The sequence below is a fragment of the Jatropha curcas genome, chromosome 8, assembly GCF_041381405.1.
Source record: "Jatropha curcas cultivar XTBG-Jc1 chromosome 8, XTBG_Jcur_1.0, whole genome shotgun sequence".
Classification (NCBI taxonomy): domain Eukaryota; kingdom Viridiplantae; phylum Streptophyta; class Magnoliopsida; order Malpighiales; family Euphorbiaceae; genus Jatropha; species Jatropha curcas.
Window position 1 is genome coordinate 1,648,447 of NC_143158.1, and position 20,866 is coordinate 1,669,312.

The 20,866-nt window shown below is 32.6% G+C and overlaps 3 protein-coding genes across 3 annotated transcripts; all 3 read left to right on the plus strand.

Annotated features, from left to right (window-relative positions):
- Positions 1–1,283: 1,283 nt before the first annotated feature.
- On the plus strand, positions 1,284–6,160 carry LOC105637751 (Pyridine nucleotide-disulfide oxidoreductase family protein). Its single transcript, XM_012221345.4, has 13 exons — positions 1,284–1,539; positions 1,669–1,773; positions 2,140–2,253; positions 2,371–2,424; positions 2,588–2,704; positions 3,018–3,127; positions 3,211–3,284; positions 3,767–3,828; positions 4,313–4,511; positions 4,832–4,892; positions 5,016–5,083; positions 5,514–5,659; positions 5,744–6,160. The coding sequence occupies exons 1-13, from the start codon at positions 1,429–1,431 to the stop codon at positions 5,975–5,977; spliced, it is 1,455 nt and encodes a 484-aa protein (XP_012076735.1). The 5' UTR covers positions 1,284–1,428; the 3' UTR covers positions 5,978–6,160.
- Positions 6,161–12,692: 6,532 nt separating this feature from the next.
- Positions 12,693–16,416, plus strand: LOC105637752 (auxin-responsive protein IAA27). Its single transcript, XM_012221346.4, has 5 exons — positions 12,693–13,382; positions 14,307–14,536; positions 15,228–15,369; positions 15,751–15,812; positions 16,087–16,416. The coding sequence occupies exons 1-5, from the start codon at positions 12,958–12,960 to the stop codon at positions 16,119–16,121; spliced, it is 894 nt and encodes a 297-aa protein (XP_012076736.1). The 5' UTR covers positions 12,693–12,957; the 3' UTR covers positions 16,122–16,416.
- A 726-nt stretch (positions 16,417–17,142) lies between these two features.
- Positions 17,143–20,568, plus strand: LOC149493972 (DNA-directed RNA polymerases II and IV subunit 5A-like). Its single transcript, XM_089724641.1, has 5 exons — positions 17,143–17,310; positions 17,537–17,743; positions 18,614–18,793; positions 19,527–19,640; positions 20,257–20,568. The coding sequence occupies exons 2-5, from the start codon at positions 17,543–17,545 to the stop codon at positions 20,380–20,382; spliced, it is 621 nt and encodes a 206-aa protein (XP_089580767.1). The 5' UTR covers positions 17,143–17,310; positions 17,537–17,542; the 3' UTR covers positions 20,383–20,568.
- Positions 20,569–20,866: the final 298 nt, after the last annotated feature.

Genomic DNA, 20,866 nt, shown 5'->3' on the forward strand with positions numbered 1-20,866 from the left:
TGAGAGTGACTTAAAGTTTTTGGACTCCATCGATATGGCTACTCTAGTGGGGTCCACTTTTCCCCTTAGATTTAAAAAATTTTTAAAAAGATAGAAAAACTTGTCTTTAGACACCGACTTCTAACAACTTTTTTTTTTCTCCTTGTTTGTTTTGTTGGTCCCTTTTTCTTTTCTTTTCTTTTTTTTTTTTTTCTTTTTACTCTTAAAAATCAACCCTGGCCCCATCATCTAATTATTTCTTTCGATCTAAATTTATTTACTTGACATTTCTCTTTTTTTTTTTATTCGGAGTGCATTATTGAGGGTAATAACTACATCATGCTCGCATCATGATGACATCTCAACTTGAACCCGTATCCCAAATGTTTGACCCGATCCATGTCCACTCTTGTACAAATTCTTTCCTTTTTCATAAAATGTGACAATGTGTACACTTTTCTATTAAATACATGCACAAGATAATATTAAAATCTATTTTACGAGCAAGAATATGAGCTTATCAAGTTCAAATAAAAATAATTTTTTAATTATAATGTGAAAATAAAACATTGCATAGATAAATAAATTATAATTTGTGATAATAATATATTAATATGTGGAATTTTTAACAATTTAAGTTATTTTTCAGTAAAGTGTGCTTTTTCGAAAATTAAATTTCTATTTTTATTATTATAAGTATTGAAACCGTCCCGACTAATACCGTATTAATTATGAACATTGAAAATTTTAATAAAGCGAAAATCAAATAGGTAGTGATGACTTTACCAAGAATTTATTACCTCTAAAACACTTTAAAATGAATATATACATATAGTGAAAATAAGAATTGCAGTTGACTACCTAACAAGACGTAATCATAGCCAATAAGAATTGTAGTTGACCCATTTGTTTGACGTAGTTGAGATATGTTTCGATTGGTCTACTTTTGTCAACCTTAGCATTCATCCAAAATGTATTATTCTAATTAATCTTATTTTTCAAGTAATAATCATTACCACTTTATCGTGGTTACCACTTCTTATGCAATAGCAATTCTAATATCTCTCTTTTGTTTTATTAATTAATATGATTAATTTCATCTATAATTTAAAGATAGTATATATCAAGAATATAGTTTTCACACAAATGTAAATCAAAACGACCTACAACTACAACGCTGTAAACCACGTAAAATCAAATAATTTTTTCCAATTCGAAAAGTCCACTATAGGCCCATAGGTGAAAATAAGTAGCCCAATAAAGAGCGCAAAATGTATAGGGCCTGCTAAGCCCAAATTTAAACCTGTCATCTTCCATGTTCATTCCAAGCTTCGAATTCGAATGCCTGAAAGTTTGATACTATCAGACATTCGGAATCAAAAACCCTACCTCTACCCTAAAATCATATCTTAACTTCAATTTTCATTTTATTTTTTCAAAACAAGAACGATGTTTCTGGCAAAGACATGGTTATCAAGGAGCTTCTCAACTCTATCTTCTCATCCTCTACGCGTCTGTGTTGTTGGCAGTGGACCAGCTGGCTTCTACACCGCCGAGAAAGTAATACTTCAAAACATTAGGGCATTTTTCAGTTGAATCCATCAGACATATCTGATTTATCTTTTTTTTTTTTTCTTTTTTTTTTTTTTTTTTTTTTTTCTGGTGTTTGTGTTTAAATTGTAATGTCAGATGTTGAAGGCCCACGGAGAAGCGGAAATTGATATCATCGATCGATTGCCAACGCCGTTCGGTTTGGTACGCTCCGGCGTTGCACCTGATCATCCTGAAACAAAGGTGTGATTTTTCAAATTTTAAATTTGCAAAATTTTATGGTTTAATTCACAGAATTTGTGCCTTTCATGAATTTTCCCTCCTTTTTTCTTGTCTGGAAGCTAATAGTACTAATAGTAAGTTTAGAATTTGAAATTTTCAAATTATTGAATGACTTCACGTTGGGTAGATTATTTTACACAATGTTTAACGTTAGAGTTTGATTTTGCTGCAGTATTTATTGAAAGTGGTGATAGTTTAGCATTTGGCCTTTACCCCACAAATTATGAATATTTCCTTAAAGTTTTGTTCTTTTCCTTTTCCTTTCACTTTGAATTGGCGTAAAATAATCGTCTTATTTGAGCTTATTTACCAGAAAACTTGCAACAGATTGTGATAAACCAGTTTTCAAGGGTTGTGCAACATGAGAGGTGCTCATTCTTTGGAAATGTCACTCTTAGTTCTTCCATTTCTCTAGCTGAGCTTCGTGAGCTATATCATGTGGTAAGGCTCCCCCCCTTCATTGGATGGGAATTATCATTTTCAAAATACTGTTTTTCAGTTACATATTTGTTTTATATGCTTTATGAGTCAGGCTAACTCTTAAAAATGCAAAAACAGGTTATTCTTGCCTATGGTGCTGAAAGCGATAGAAACCTTGGTATTCCTGGAGAAGTATGTTGCATGGAATGAAAAAATAAAATTATATGATTTCCTCCTTTTCCGATGTTTTCTTTTTTGTTTACAGATGTCTTGCAGTTATGCTTTTGACATATGCGATGATTATGTTGCAAATAGATTGCAGCTGCTTATATCTTTCATATGCATGTTTTTGCAGGATTTGTTGGGGATACACTCAGCTAGAGAATTTGTTTGGTGGTATAATGGGCATCCAGATTGCAAAAACCTGAATCCTGATTTAGAAAGAACTGATACAGCTGTAATTTTAGGCCAGGTGTGCTCCTTTTTAGATTAGCGGAAGGCATTTATAGAATTTTGAATTGTGACAAATGAGGGTTATGCATTATGTAATATATGAATTTTTTTAGAACCATAAGAATGTTGTGAAAATTTCCAATTCTAAGTGTGTCTAGAATTTGAGTTGAATTATGGGAGCAGAAATATCACAATTCTAAAATTATATGTAGCAGAACTGTAATGTGATAATACTACCACTCTACATTCCGATGGACTGTAGCTCTTGTCAAATATGTAATATGCAAATATGAATGACACTTAAAAGTAACATAATTTTGCATATTTCTTAGGGAAATGTAGCTCTTGATGTTGCTCGTATTCTTCTACGTCCTACAGCAGAATTGGCAACAACTGATATTGCCAGCCATGCTTTGGCTGCATTGGAACAAAGCTCTATAAGGTTTTCCCTGATTTGATAGTGACCAGATGGATATGCTGTGGTCTACGAAGTTTCATGTTTTGACTGTATGAGTATCATCACAGGAAAGTCTATTTAGTTGGAAGACGTGGACCAGTCCAAGCGGCTTGTACTGCAAAAGAGCTACGTGAAGTTCTTGGTAATTCTTAACATTTTGTCACTTTCTTTCTTTAACTATAATTTGTTCTCTTTGTTTTCCTGATTCGAAATATAGTTTATGATAGTTTGTTTAAATGAGACGTAATATGTTGTTTTCTGGCTTCATGAGGCACTAACAGTACTGATAATAACTTTTTAAAGTGGTGAAGATCATTTCTGCTTACAAGATGGAGTTTCATTTTTGAACTTCTGTGCTGATTCTTTTGCATGATGAAGGATTTGGAAACCATCGGTTAACCTGCAATTAATTTTATGTTTATGCTTATCTGTACAAAGTATGCATGTTGTTTATTATGTGCATGACCTGCTGTAAATTAGCCTGCACTGACTTTTTATTCGTATGGTCTTTATAATCATGCTTTATGCATTTGCTATGTCTTTCATTGCTTGTAGTCATTGGCCTCTGGTTTCCTGATCTTGTTAGTTTTTCAGAACTCCAATACTGGTACAATCTTGTTGCAGGTATTAAAGATTTGTATATTCACATCAAGGAAGTCGATTTACTTAAAAGCTCTGAAGATGAGGTATATCTCAACGCTGTTCTTTTTTTTTTTTTTTTGGGCATTAATGAAGGATTATCGGAATTTGATATAATTGCTTGCTTTTGATTTGAACTCACATCAACTAGCCCAATTTTGTATTTGAACAAAAAACTAGCGGTTCAGCTAACCTGAATGTCCCCACACCTATTCTTGGCGAAAACTGAGGGTCTCCTACTAGGTTGTTTATGACCAATCTCCTGTTATGTATTTGATAAAACCCAATTATGATGTAAGAGATGATAAGGCTTTGTTAAGTAAAATGAGGAGTGATGCAATGTCTACCTAGGGTTCTTATTTGTTGAATAATTAGTAGTTTAATACTTGGTTCACCGAACTGATACAGCTCAAGTTCTAGCACCAACCTGATTAAATTTTTATCTTTTTCTTTTTTTTTTTTTTGTGTGTGTTCTTTACCTGATGCTTCCTATTGATTGTTCCTGTATTATTGTTCTGTCTTTTGACGAAGGAAGAGCTGAAAAGCAGTAGAATTCAGAGGAGGGTCTATGAGTTGCTCTCTAAGGCTGCCGCCTCAGGACCTTCCCATCCCAGTTCAGGTCAAAGAGAACTTCACTTTGTTTTCTTCCAGAAACCTGATAGGTTTCTATATTCTGGTGACCAGACTGGTCATGTTGCTGGTGTGCACTTTGAGAAGACTGTTCTTAAAGGTACTCTATGTCAACAGATCTGCTGCATCTGTCATCTCATATGTTTCTTCACTTTCAATCTTTCGATGCTGCTGCCACACAACATGATCCAACCTAAATCTGTCTCAAATAGCCTTGTAGGCAAACTTGGTTATCTGATTCGCCATTACAATAATCAAGATTATAATGGAAGAAATGAGATAAAAGCGTTAAAAATCCGGAAAACTCTTTTTAGCATAATTAGAGTTCAATGGAGTAGATGTCTTTTTTTAACTTTATGAGTCATGTTCAATTTGATGTTGAAATGCTAGTTCTTAAATGGCTTTATCTAATCTCTGCAGGTGTTGGCCCTGGAAAACAGGTTGCTGTAGGTACTGGAAAATTCGAGGATCTTGACTGTGGGTAATTATTTTGGCATATACCAAACATTGTATAATTGGGGAACATTCTGTTGGTTCTATTGTGAAACCACTAGTTGGGATGCTCTACTGATTACAATTTATAACTAACTTTTTCTGTTTGTAGGATGGTGCTAAAGAGCATCGGTTATAAATCAGTACCTGTTGATGGTTTACCCTTTGATCATCAGAAAGGTAATTAGAGAAGTGAGGGTTCATCAGCCATTATCATTAGGACTTTCCATATTTTTTTGCTTATCAATTGAAATTTATGTTGTCTTCAAAAAAGCTCTTTAAGCTGGATATTGACTGAAATGTTCTTCAAACCAACTTCTATTTTCTTCCAAAGTTAACAACTGCAGAAAGAAACTTTTGAAAATCTTACAAAGAAAAAAAGAAAAAGAAAGAAATAAAGAACCTCTTTTGTCTAAAAGTTTGACCCTTTTGAGTAAGTGCTTCCAATTCTGTATCAAGATATAGGTATATGAAAGGCATTTACTCGTGTTCTTACCTAGTCTAAGCATCTATTGAAACCATATGAGAGACAGCTTTGCCTCTAGTGGTACTGAATATGTGTGTTACAAAGCTTAATGCTCATTTACTCATTATGAGGCTTCTTTTCCAGGAGTGGTTCCAAATGTTGGTGGTCGAGTGCTCACTGATGCTTCAGGAGATACAACACTGCTCGAGAACGGCTTGTATGTTTGTGGGTGGTTGAAAAGAGGACCTACTGGGATTATCGCTACAAACCTCTATTGTGCTGAAGAAACTGTAAATTCTCCTGCATTTGATTGACTGGAAGTCGTACACTTAATTTAATTAGCTGTGTTGATAATTGAGATCTTGTCATGATAGGTTGCAAACATATTACAAGACCTTGAACAAGGAACACTTGCTGGTGCTACTAGTTTGTCAATGCCAGGCAGAGAAGGACTCCTCGAGTTACTTGATGATAGAAATGTTAGAGTAGTACCATTCGATGCTTGGGAAAAGATTGATGCTGAAGAGAAGAGGCTTGGGGTTCCGAGAAACAAACCAAGAGAAAAGTTAACCACATGGGAAGACTTGCTGAAAGTTGCAACAGAGTGACAGCCGCTGTTTAGTCAATTTTTATTTTAGAAAAAAAAAAATAAAAATCATTTATACATCTGTAAGAATAAAAGTTAAAACGTTTGATTTGAACTGAGGAATTATCATTTTTTATTTTTTTTTGAGAGGGAATTTAATTTTCATTTATCTTCTAAACTTGTTGAAACCAGTATTTCTGTCTAATCGTCTGGTTTCAATATCCCTTTCACTAATTTTAATTTTGTTGGGTCTTTAATCTAGCAACCATATCTTACTTCCATAATTTCAATAGCAAAAGTGTTTGTGGGCAAAGTCAATTCCCACCACGCTTTTCAATCCTAAAGCACTTGTAAAAAAAGCATCCAATCTTCTTCGAAGTTAGGTCTTCCATTACTTACACTATTGTGGATCTTATAATTGAAAGATTGAATTTTTATTAGGATCACTCTGAGCTTCTAATGTCCCATCTAAATGGTCTCATTTATTGCTCCATCAGGATTCCAACTACATAACCTCCACTAAAACTTTGCCAAATGCAGCTGCCAAGCTAAAGAAAGCTTCTCCTTTTTAAGGAAACAACTACAGATGTCCTCTGACTTGAATTTGCACTAGTTTGGTCTAAATTAAATCATTTATGGGAAACACAACATTTTGGTGACATGATATTCTCATGCATATAGTATTTCTGAGAATCTCCCAATAAAAAGATCACCTTTGAAAGTCAAAAATCTCCACAATGTCAGTATTTGGCCATTTGAAATTAGGGTTCTTGCAAGCTACATCAAATTTATTTTCTGACATCATTTAAAAAAAATTAAAAAAATTCCAATATCTCATCTGTGTTTTATAGATCCATACCATTTTTGAATTTGAGTTGAGACAAAAATTTGAATTGTTTCCTTTTCTCTAATATGCATAAACTTTGATTACTGATGTTCTTGATGGTGGTGGAGGTGGGATCTGGAAAAAGGGTGAAATTGAAAGGCAGTCTTGCTGATGTTAAATTTTTTTATTTAACCTTTCTAATACCAGAGTTGATTTCTTGCAAAGGTTCTTTACTTTTGAGCATTGCTAGCTACTTTATCTTATCTCCTTTCTTGTTAATTGTCTCTTTTAATTAATCATCAAAGCTGATTGATAGGATGTTTAATGCCCAGATCTAATCTTAATCATTTGCCTATTGCATTGAATTTGAATGATAATTAATCTTTGTCCAGTTTTTGCAGTCATCACCCTAAAAAAGATTGCTTTTTTCATAAAATTACAATTTTAGTGGAAAAAAAGAAAAAGTTTGAAACTGTTGGTTATTAAAGGCAATTTATTACTCCTCTAATCAAATATTTAAACATCATAAATTGTTTGTGTAGTGCATTAAATGGCTATTTTGCCAGTGAGTTATAAACCAGTGATATTAGAGTTTTTTTTTTTTTTTTTTTTTTTTTTTTTAACTGTCAAGGAAGTGGGTGTAAGATAAAAAGGTGTGGGCTTTTTTTATTAGACACATCTGCTTGAGCCCTACCTGTCCTTGTCATTTGTCAAGTTTCAAGCTCAATATAGCAACCAAAGTCCACTAAGTTTTTGTATGTGACCAGTCTCCACTGAGAAAGCATTTGTGGCTAATTATTTTGAGAGATTCCATACTCAAATTCATCAAATGCAGCCACTTTGTTTTATGTTCCAATAATTTGGAGTGACTTTTAGTTTCAGGCCACAAATTTAAAAAAAAAAAAAAAATTACAAAGACATATGCTTCAATTCTATTTTGTAATTGTATTTGCAGTGCTGTTTATTTTTTAAAAATTTGCAAAAAAAAAAAAAAAAACATTTTTAATTAACCATATATGTTCTTGTTATTTTTTTAATTAACCATATAAAAAAACATTTTTATAGTTAAAAGTGACCATTCAGGTAAATTTTCCTAGATGGGGATTTTGGGAGTTGGGACAAAAAAGATTGTGATTCTTACAACCTCTTTCCCTTAAGCTGAATCAAATCTTTGGATGGGGTCAGCACTCACCACTATTGCTGTTTCAAAGATTCATACTGTCTCTTTGCCTTTTTTTTTTATTTTTTTTATTTTATTTTTTTAAGTTTTTACCTCTCTATCTATAGTCTTTACTCTTATTATGACTCCCATTGCACATTATTTTATGTTTTTTTTTCTTTTTTTATATTTTCATATGTAGAAAAAAAAAATGCAAAAAAGCATTTGTCCTGTTAGGTGCTGCTTTTCATGGGAATTTTGCCTTTCACTTGGCTATTAAAAATAATAATATTGACAAAACAATTCTATTTCTAAAGATGTATTGTCATATAAAACTTCATTTTATTTTTAAAATTAAATTTTATGGCCACAAGATTCCAAATATATTTATTGAGTTTGCATTTGGTTCATTGGATATCCTGTTTCAAAATTTGGACCGTCAATTTTCAAAATGTGTTAAATTAGACTTACTAATTAATTTGACATGAATATTAATTATCTAAAGATAAAAAAATAATTTTTTATTTCCAACTCGTCATCCGTATCAATTTTTTATAGTAAAATTTAATTAAAAAAAATCGTAATAGGAGTGGTTTTATATTACGTAATTAAAATTCAGACACCAGAATCAAAGAGAAGATTATTTAGATAACGACGTGGAATTATGGTAACAAAAGTGCATAGAACGGGGGACCCACAAATTGCCTCCCATGAAATGAGGTTTGCCAAACACGAATGGTACGTGCCATGATATAATGACTCACAAAGGAGAAGCCAAACTTTTCTTTCTGGAGCACTGCTCAATGACACTTCTACTCCTCTCACTGTGCCATATCTTCTTGGGCCCTACTCTCCACAACAGCCAGCAATTCAAGCGCAATGACCCCACATTTTTCACCTTGTGGGTCCACCCTAGAGATTCTCCTTAAGAGAAGATTTTTTTTATATATAAAAATGCACAGGAGAAAAAAAAAAAAAGAAGAAAAATAATTTTTTGTGGTCAATTCATTTTATTTTTTAATAGTTTAAGTCCATAAATTTTTTATAATATTTTTCTTTTAGAAAACAATCCTTGTCCTTATTCTACACTAGTAGGTTTGTCTTATCGTATTAATTAATGTCTTTTTTTCAGTAAAAATATGTTTATTTTCTTTTTTCATTTGTTCAAATTAGAATTTTATAATAAAAAGTAATTTTTTATTATATTTTATTTAATCTTTATCTTTTTATACAAATGTATTACTGCTATTAATTTTTAAAATAAAATCTTGAAATAGATTGCAACTAATTAAAATATGATTCCTAATTTATTAAAAAAATTATAAGAATATATGAGAAAAATATTAAGTTTATTATAATTTAATCATATAATTTTTTTTTGTAATCCATGTAAAAGTCAAATTAGACCTATTTTTATCAGGTTTAATTAGTACAAATTATGATTTAATTTTGAGAATCATATTATAAATGTGAACTTTTTTTATTCACGAATATTCTAACTTTATTCTGAATAATTTTGTCCTGAACATAATAAATAAATGATATAAAAGTTAACATATAATGCTATTTTGCCATTGAATAAAAAAATGTAACAAAAATTGAAAAAAAAAGGTACATGAATTTAATACGGTGGACAAGAACTAACATTAATTAAAAAATCTAAAAAAAATAAAAATAAAAATAAAAAGGTATTTCTTCTGAAGAATAAGTTATAATGGGAAATAATTAGAATAATTGCACAAAAAAAGAAAATACTAGTTGAATCCCATAGTCACGAGGTGAAGACACAAAATAGGAAACATTCCACTCCATTATTATTATTATTTTAATGACCTTATTGCCCCGCCAAAAAGCATGTACAATGTTTATTTTAATTCTAAAAAAAATTCCATTGTAAACGCACTTTTTGGCGTTGGTCTAACACCTCCCGACATTAATCATTAATCACAAAATTTAAATAGTGTCAATTACACCTTTAAATTCACTCTTGTTCAGCAATTATTAAAGCCTTGATAATCAATAGCAAAAGAAGAAAATGTAGACACAACATATGATTTGTTTATATTGTCGGACCTAATGGAATTTAATAATGAAAATTATATATTTTCAAACTATAAATACGTGATGAGCTACACTTGAATTAAATTAAATTAAAGCACGGTTTTTTTTAAGCTGTGGTTTTTTTTTTATATAAATTTTATTGAAATTAAATTTCAATTTCAATTATTTTTTTAAAAATTAATTTATATAATGAAAGCTTTTAATATTAAATTCAAGATTAATTCTTATATTTACTCTTCAATATGCGAGTTTAAAATTTAAAAATATTTAAATGTTAAAAGTAAAAAATATAAAGTTCATGCGAATCTAACCGTCTGCTTATCTTTAATTTTTCACCTAAAAAGTTTTAAGTTACAATATTTATTTTTTCCGTTATATAAACTTTTGTTCTAGACGTTTTTTTAAAAAGAAAAAAGAATTGAATTGTTAATACAAATATTCGAAAAAGAGATTAATTTGCAACTGAATTAAAACTGATAGTTTATGTAAAAGAAATATAAAATGATAGCATATAAATATTTAAAGTGATAACATATTTTTAATTGATTATGCAAATAATAAAATGTAAAGTATTATATTTAACCGTTTCATTCGGTAATACCATCTCTATACTCGTAAAATCTCCACTATTGTTGAAAGATACATCCCACAAATTGTGATACTTTCAGTTTTATTTTCCAATCATCTTTATTTATATTCAAATTTTCAATTATGTCGTACTTTTTGCTTGTATTTAATAGTTTATGGCTGTAAATATATGTTAAATAATCTTTAAAAAAAGAGACAAAAAAAAAAGTTTAATACTATGTTGCTCAAAGTTCTTAATTGACAAAATTACTTGAAAGTTTGGTTATTCATTATGTTTGTCTAACTCTTTAATTTATAAATTTTAACTTGTCATTTTAATTTTTAGTTTAATAAAAAATTTGTAGGAATAACTTAAATTATTTTAAAAAATAAATGAATTAATAAGAATGGGTAGGATATGGTTTACCGTTTTGAGTGGTGAAAAGTAATTGGCTTACAGTTTTTTTTTTTTCTTTTTTGTGAACATGCAATTTCATTGACAAGAAATTGGTTTATGTTGGAAAGATCGAAACGAATAATTGAATATATTTTCTTTTCCTTTTCCTTTTTGAGATACCGTCGACTCCACAACATAACGCCGTTTTGTCTCCCAACAACCCATACGTCGGCGTAGACTTATCTTTCAAACCGTGCCAACCTTTTTTTATACCGTGCCCACTTTAATTTGAAGGAAATAATGGATTTTTTTTATTTAATTACCTATTTTTCTTGTTATTATTATTATTTTTTAAATACTCACATGAAAGTGATTGAATAATATAAAGTTTCATATTTATTTTATTTATATAAAAAAGTGAGTAAGTTATATTTGAGTGTGAATAAAAAATCAAAAATATTATTTTGTTTAAATAAGAAAATGTTTCATTAACTAATTTTCATAATTTTTTTTATCTGTTGATTCAAAGGGTTTGTGAGCTATGTAACATTTTTTACTCACGAAATCAGTGAAAATCCTTATCTAATTTCCACGTAAGTGACAACAACCAGCCAAGTATTCGTGCATTAGAATTGATGGTGTCTTTTTTGCAATAAGTTAAAATTAATGTTTATTTTTTGAAAAACATGATAAAAAAATATTTCTGATGTCATATTTCAAAGTTATGACCACCAAAAAAAGGAAAAGAAAACATTTAAATTAATGATTAGGGACAAAATTGATTTTATTTAGAGTAGTTTTTGCTGTTTCCAAAACCCCATCTACGCATCAGCAGGACCAGCACTGAGCAACAAATTTTTGTCCCAACCTTTAATCCAGAAAAAGTAAAAAAAAATTTTTAAAGAAAGAAAGAATCCAAGCACATTTTCCAGGAAAATCCCACAACACTCCAAAACCCAAACAACACCACAACATAAAACGTACAAAATACAAATATACACAACACAGAGTCAGTTCCCTTTCATCCCCACATTATTTATTATTTATTATTATTTTTAATTAATCTTTACGCTGCCCATTTTTTATTTTTCAGGTTTTTAATTTTTATTTTAAAATTAAACATGTGTCTCCTGTCAGCTTTCTCTAAATTCTCTCACTTTCCAGGACATGCAATTTCTTTTTCTTTGCTTTTCTATATTATTATTAAAACCTTTTTCTTTTTCTCAGTATCCAAACAACATAACATCCAAAAAATCTCTCGTCATTTTCTTTCCTTTTCCGTTTTTTCACTTAGCATCGCGTTCGCGGCAGCGATTTTCTACCATGCTCCTGTTTCAAAATTCGAGACAACTATTTTCGGGAACCATCGAACCCGATCCCTTTCGTTCCGTCGTTTTCTCCGATTCTCCGTCTGGGGCGCATCACACACGTCGTCATCTTCTGTCTGCGCAAGTTAGCATTCTGGGCGCAGTTTTAGGTGTAAACTAAAAAGAGTGGAATATCGGAAAGTCTGCCCGGAGACTTTCTGTGACCTGTCGGGGTGGTTGCCCACATAACTCATATAATTTATCATTATTATATTACAATTATATATAAAAACAAAATAGAAATCTTAAAAAATAGTAAGAAATTAATTATTAATTTTTTTTCATTAAACCTCTTATCCTTTTTAATTTTCCGTTTTTTGTTTTTTCATGTCTCTCCCACAGTGGAATGGATTATATAGAGCGTAAACAGAGGAATGAAAAACAATACCTCGAGGAAGCTTTTTCCACTTCATAATTTAACCAAACCGCATTTCTCTGCTTACAGTGACATTTTATATTTCTCTGCTTCCATCAATCCAAAAGGGGTTTCTTCTTTTTCTTTATTCTCGTCTCGTTCATCTTCATAAACATTTCATCGTTTTTTGGATGTGATATCACCTAGCTTTCCTTGTTTGAGATTTGTTCATGTCTATATTGTTAGAGCTTATCATCTGAGATTCCTTCTATGGAAAACTCTGATAACAACTTCTCTAGTGGTGGTCTTAACTTGAAAGCTACCGAGTTGAGACTCGGGTTACCTGGCTCTGAGTCACCGGAGAGGGAGAATGAAAACTCACAGCTGAGTATTGGTTTAAACAATAACAATAACAACATCAACGGCAGCAGTAGTAATAGTAAGTGCTTTGTGTCAGGTGCTAAAAGGGGTTTCTCTGTTGCCATTCATGGTGGTTCCGGCAACTGGTTCTCTGGCAGTGCTGGATCTGAGCCTGATTTTTCTCCCAGAGGAGCTAATGCTGGAAAAGTGATTGCTGGGTCGGATTCTGGTCCGGTTGTCAAAGAAGGTGTGCCCCAGTCTCCGAAAACAGTCGCGCAGGATAAGAAGAATCAAATTACTGGAGTTAATGGCCATGGAATCGCTCCTGCTTCTAAGTAACTTACTAGCTATCTGCTTCTCTCTTTTTTTTTTTTCTTTTGATTCTTGACTTTTGACTTTTGAGAAAGGGTTTGTTTTTACATGTTTCCTCTTGTTACGCTGGCTTTGAGTCTTTATTTGTTGATTTTCTAAACTATTATTTTCGTGGTTTTAATGACTTTTGGCTAGTTCTCTTCCGTCTCAGGTAATTTGGGAAAGAATAGAAATAAAAATTTGAGTTATGTTTTGTGTTTTAGTCCAATCTAGAGAAGAAGAGTGATGATGATGAAAACTTGTTTATTTTAGGAGATTGCTGTACTTTTAATTAGCCCAAAATAGCTAGAATTTCGTTTTCTGAATGAAAATACTGCAGGAACTATGCGTTATATATATATATATATATATATATATATATATATATATATATATATATATATATATATATATATGGCTTAAGCTTTCCATTTATGCCTCTTTGTTAAGAAAGCAAAATATAGGAGAAGTATTGTTTAGATTTCTTTCACTATTAGAGAGCAGTTCTGCTCTGAATGATCTTTCCTTTCCCTATAATTATTAACTAATTGGTTTATGCCCTTTTTTTTTCGGGCTTACCTTATTATTGAACTTTCTCAAACAGTGCCCTTATTCTGGTTTTCTTGTATCTTTCCACGCACTACATGAAATGCAGTGAGCGTTGGAGGTCCCATATGATTTCTATTCCCACTTTTCATGTTCATTATGCGGGAATTTAGATAAAAGAACAAGGGTTTAGACATGCTTTTGCGAATTTTGAAGCCCATAGATCTTACTGTTTTATATTCTACTCTCTGGCCTTTCGGCTGGAAATTGGATCTCCTAATTTACAGTACAATTTATTGTGTTACCAAGAGTTGTTGTAAACAGATCCAAAATAATCTCTTCTTTGCGTTGATTTGTGACAGAGCTCAAGTTGTGGGATGGCCACCAATCCGTTCCTTCCGAAAGAACACAATGGCTTCTCATCCTCCAAAGAATGATGATGATGCAGAAGCCAAGTTGGGATCAGGATGTCTGTATATTAAGGTCAGTATGGATGGTGCTCCTTATCTGAGGAAAGTTGATCTCAAAACCTATGGCAGCTATACGGATCTTTCTTCAGCACTGGAAAAAATGTTCAGCTGCTTCACCATTGGTAATCTCTCTTTATAACGCATCTCATGTAATCATGTTTTATTTTAGCATCTTCAACTGCCAATATCTCTGTGCCTGTCTCTATGTCCTGCTCAACCAATTCTTTCTAATTCTGTCAACAACTTTCATTATATAAATTGTTCTCATGATGCTTGAGATAAACTTTTTCATTTGTTCAAACAAAGGGTCAGCATCCTCTTGTACTCGAGAGTGGAAAGTGATCTCATGAGTTCACCCAGGATCTTTTTTTTTTTTTTGGCTTAAAAATATTGCGCATTAATTAGTAGCATGTTGTGACGATTTTATTTTGGAAAATATGCAAAGGTCAATTTTGAAGCATGCAAAGGCTAATTTCCTAATTGATCTAGCATAAAGCCATTAATAAAAAAAGAATTGATCCTTCAAAAGTATGGTGTGAAAAGCATTGAGTGATTCCAAAGATTCAGGATTCCCAGCTGTCATGATTTAATTATGGCAGTGTGGCAGTTGAGATGACAGCCATGACTGTAAGATTGAAGCTGGAAATAGTTAATGTTGAAAATTAATTCTTTTATCTGACCTTTGCAACATGCAACTTTTGTATTCTTTTTTAGCATGCATGCACTTTCTCATTCCACATCTCATTATTGAAAACGTAAGTAGCACCTTCTATCTGAAGGAAGCTAATTTCTGCTTATAAATAACTGATTCAGGTCAGTGTGGTTCTCATGGAGTTCCCAGCCGAGATGGATTGAGTGAGAGGCGAATAATTGATCTCCTGCACAGTTCTGAATATGTGCTCACCTATGAAGACAAAGATGGCGATTGGATGCTTGTCGGTGATGTTCCTTGGAAGTAAGTCTGATTTCCAAAGCATATTTCTGATAGATATCTGATTACTGCCTAGCAGCACATCTAGGTTGGATGTGCTCTAGTAATTATTAATTTCTAGTTACTAAGATGCATGGATGATAAGCAATTAGACAAACATCTTGTGGTCATCCGTTTTATGAAATAGAGGTTTGCTTCCCCGGTTTGGTACTCGAGCATCAATGCTGTAAGCTGATACGGCGCAACATGAAGATTATGGTCTGCATTCATTTAACTGCAATACTTTATTGTCCTGACTACCAAATCATGAATTGGTCTAAGTGCTATTTTGTACTTATTACAGTGCTATTCCGGTGTTTGTATAGCACTCTATCTTCTTGATTTTACTATTGTTTATTTTTGCAGGATGTTCACTGACACTTGTAGGAGGCTGAGGATCATGAAAAGTTCAGAGGCAATTGGCCTAGGTATGTTCTGTCAAACATAAAATGCAATGAACGAATTTCTACTTCCACATCTTGTCATCATATCTTAGAGTATTTTTTCCGCTTCTCTTGGAAAAAAATTGAGCCAATTTGCTGTATGTGCATAAATATTTCCTTCTCATTTTTTCGTCTCAATCATTTGAAGACTAAGATTTCCCATTACATTTTTCATCTTTTCCTATTACTATCACATCCTCCTGATGGTTCGAATTTGGTTAAGCCTTCACTATTGTATGTCAATATTTGCTTCTCGCAGCCCCCAAGAGCCATGGAGAAGCGCAAAAGTCGTAACTAGTGAGGTATTGTCACTATAGATGGATAGTATCCTCTCCAGGCATATGATCACAGATGCTTCTGCTACTTGATTGTCGAAAGCCTTTCATGGGTCTCAAAATTGAGTCCTTCATTTCCGATTTATGTATGTTTCTAGATATTGTATTAGGACTTGGTTGTACTAAAAACAATCTCTTTCCAGTAGGCAAGATAAAATGTTGTGAACACTCAGGTGTTATAGGTTTTGTGTTCTCCCCCAGGTTTCTTATGTAATCTGATTTCTGGATGATCAAGGCTACAAATATTGTCTGAATATTGTTTGTTCTCTACCCCCCTGTAATTGATTGTTTGATGTATATGATTGATTGCAAGTTGCAAGATTGTGGATGGAAATGTTCCCAAGAGGACAAACGCCTTTCTAATCAGTAAGCACTATAGTTTCTTGGTTTCAGCTTATCTAGCTCTAAACGCTATTAAGATCAAAAGTTGACGGAGACTAGATGCTTCGCCCGATGTCAATGACTCCGTATTATATTAATCAAAATACATAAACAAACTATTATTTAAATTAAAGCAATACAAATATAAATCGTAATAATTTTCTGAAAAATTATCCATTCAAGTCGATTAAGTGTACAAAATTAAACAATCTGCACACAGCACATAAATGAAAAATTAAAAATATTTTTATTATTAGTGCTATTATGTTATATATATTAATTATTTTTTTTAAAACATTTGTATTTCATATTATTTCGTTATTTAAAAAAATTTTTGATAAACCAATATGAGTTGAAGCGCGTCCTGTTGCACGTATGCACGAATCAGAGGTTGTACAAGAGTATTTTGGCCATGCTACAATCCAATTTTTTTTTTTTAAAAAGAAAAAAAGAAAAAGAAGAAGAAAAAATAGAATAAACCTCAATCCTAGGCCCATATATAATTGCAATCTTAAACCTCATATCTATTCGAAAGCCCATATTTATCCAAAAGCCCATACCTTAACCCTTGTTCTTCCTCCACTCTACACATTAACAAAACCCGCTTCTTTCCAAAACAAGAAGAACTGCTGCTTCTTAAATAGCTTGGCTTGTCACGACACCGATATATAAGAACACTCTCAACGGCACCAACAAGTAAATCTTTCGGAGCCCTTGCCTCTCTGACGGAGTGTTTCATATTTTCTTTTTTTTTTTTTTTGAAATCGGTAAGGACCTCTTTGTTTGTTTATTTTTTGTTATTCGTTCACTACACAAAATTACAGTTCCCTCTGGCTGGGGGAGAGAGCAGCTTCAGAGGATGTTAATGTTTATTGTTCTTTTGTTAAAGACTGTAATTCAATTCAGCTTGCTATTTAGGGTGCCTAACACCTTCTTTGGGTATGCCTTCTCCAAAACTACCTAATTAACAGCATTTCTTTCGAAACTTATCAGGGAAAAATGACTCTTTCAGAGGACGAAATTAAGAAGCTTTTCAGAATCCGAAAGACAGTCATGCAAATGCTCAAGGATAGGGGTTATCTCGTAACAGACTATGAGATCAACATGACAAGGGAGCAGTTCATCTCAAAATATGGTGAGAACATGAAAAGGGAAGACCTTGTTATCAACAAATCTAGACGTAATGAGCCCAGTGATCAGGTATATATCAACTTAATTTGGGTTCAAATTTTGATTGCAAATTTCTGCTTTTGTTCGGATGCTTGATTGAACAAAGATTTCACACGCTTAAATAGAAAATAAATTTAACAAAGAGTATGCACGTAGAATGTTATTATCCAAAAGAACTTGCATAAATAGCTGCGATTGACCTTGGAGGGTTCATAAGTTTGTGTGTTTCTTTTAGCTGTTGGGAGCAATAGATGGTCACGGTGCTCCTACCACTCATCCCTCGTCTTCTTGTCAAGTGCTTCTGGTTCTGGCATTATATTTGCATAGCTATTCATGTGGGAAAGAAGCTAGCACTATTATGGCTAAGAGTTGGTTGTGGTGAAGAATTTTTAAGTTTTCATCAGCATGGGAAATAGTTTTACCCATTTAGGCCTTCTTGCATTTGTTGTCTGTGAGAGTTGCACAATTGACTCCATTTTTGGGTTCTAATGCAACTAAATGGCCAAAATTGGGATATATTGGAGGTTATCCGTTCATGCAAGATGGAAGCATTGTTGATTTGGCTGCTGCTGGAGCTAACTGTATTATTACCTTTCATTTAGAGCAAGGATTTGCTAGACAAGCATTAACACATTATGTACATTTTGTTAATTTTTAACCAGGATTGCATGGTTGTAATGTCACTCACTATTGTGTCCCATGACATGATATTTTTTATTAGCAGAGAGAACAAGAAAGAAATACATATGGCTTAGATCCACAAAATAGTAACAGTAGCTTAATTTCTTTCTCATTTACTTCCAAACATGTAAGTTTCAATTTCAAGGAAAGCATGATAGATGCAACTACATATCCTTTGCATTCTTTTGCTGATCATCTTTGTGGTTTCTTTTATACCAGATTTATATTTTCTTTCCTGAAGAGCAGAAGGTTGGTGTCAAGACCATGAAGACTTATACCAATCGCATGAAGAATGAGAATGTTTATAGAGCGATATTGGTGGTTCAGCAAAATTTGACCCCTTTTGCTCGAACATGTATAGCTGAGATAGCTTCAAAATTCCAGCTGGAGGTCTTCCAGGTAAAATTAGTTGGCTAACTAAAGCTGCAAGGAAAATTCATCTTGTTTCATCGAAGCAATAAAGCATAATGCTAAAAAGTGGCATAATTGTTCTCAATTTAATTTCTTTATGAAATCGAGGCTTTTTGCAGCTCTGCTATCCTCACATCATTCAATTAAGAATAATGCTTGGATGGATAGATTTACTGAAAGTTACGGTTAAGACTTGTTAAAATGGCTGCATCTCCTGTGGCATTCTTGAAGTTCTATATACCTGCTATTCTTTCATCTGATGTCCATGGCCACAGCTCTGAGATAATACCCCAAAAAAAAAAAAAAAAATTATAATAATAATTCTGAACGGTGCTGTTTTATGGCATTCATTCATGCACATTAGATGTGCCTATCATTTTGGTCTTGCGATTGATCTACTGTCCTATCCATGTTATCCTTGGTTGAATCCATTAACTGAACTATTGAGATTTGAATGACACATGGGTGGTTCACCAAATTGTCAAATTGGATATTGAAAATCGAAATGAACGTGCTCTGAAGTCCCACTTGGGTTTCAAAATGCTATTTTGGTAAAATCTCTGATGTTATGCCATTATCCTGTCTCCCAGTCATTAGTTTCTCATTTATGAATTGCTTAACTTGAGACTGCCTTAACTAGTTTGCAACTTCACTTCATTCGCATGCCCTCTTATATGAATAGAAGAAGGAACATTGATGTCTTTCAATTCCATTAATACAGGAAGCAGAGCTATTGGTCAACATCAAAGAGCATGTTCTTGTCCCTGAGCATCAGGTGCTAACAAATGAAGAGAAGAAGACATTGTTAGAAAGATACACCGTGAAGGAAACACAGGCGAGGGAAATCTTAATATTGCATTTATCATAATCCTTAATTGTATATCTAATTTCTTCTACATTCTTTTAATTTCATTTTGATGGTTGTCTTTGGATTGGGGGATCATATGACTGATGACTTGCCACTACCTAATTACTGGATGCATTCATGTTGAACATTTTTCTTTTTGCAACCATTAGTTTACAGCCATATGGACAATTAGTTGCTGGTTTGCATGCAACCTTATGAGGAAGGGTTTCACTTGCATGCATGAAGTGAGTGAACAAATGGAAACGGGTAAAATATCTCGAAATGCATAGGCTAGTAAGGTGGAGTGTGTTTGCACATATTGGCTTGCTAGGGTCAACCATGCTGCTGAAGACAAGCTTTCAATAGCTTTACATTAAAGAGCTATCTTACCTTTCACAGTGAGCACTGGTGTGAAATTGAGTATGCTTCCCTTACGGTGCATGCCTACATGTGTTTGTGTGTGTATAATATATAGGTAACTCTAGCTTCCTTTCTGGGATAATTGATATGCTGGGCAGTGGGGCTTTTCTATAAATTATGACTAGTATTAGTATAAATTATGACTAGTGCTACTAGTCTCTGATTATATATTGTGATTGTGCAGCTGCCTCGAGTTCAGGTGACCGACCCAATTGCTAGATATTATGGTTTGAAGCGTGGGCAAGTTGTGAAGATCATCAGGCCTAGTGAAACTGCAGGACGATATATTACTTACCGATTTGTTGTTTAAATTAATTTGTGATGAATAGAAGGAAACTAGATTGATTCAGTGTTTGTAATTTGTGCTCTATTCGTGATTCTGTCAAGATATTTAAGTTAACTCTTAACTTAAGAAGACAGATTTTGTGACAATTGTTAATGATGCTGCTCTGAGCATAGTCATCAAATCTGCATTAATCTTGTTTCATTTTTGATATTTTTCCCCCTTTAGTTTTGTATTATACTTATTCTTCTTGCATTGAAGAAACGAGCTTTTTGAGAACTTGTAGCGCCTCGGCCTCAGGAAAAGAATTTTGAAGTCGTTTTTAAGTTTCCATAATTTCACAAAAAGCAAAGGATCTCATTATATATAGTTATTAGTTAACTAGTTGTTGTTGACAATCATATTCTATCCATAATCAAAAACAGTTTTTTAATTTAAATGACCGTTATTTTGACCGTTCAAAAAACAAAAAACATCAACTATCTGTAACTGTAAGCAAATTTTATCCACT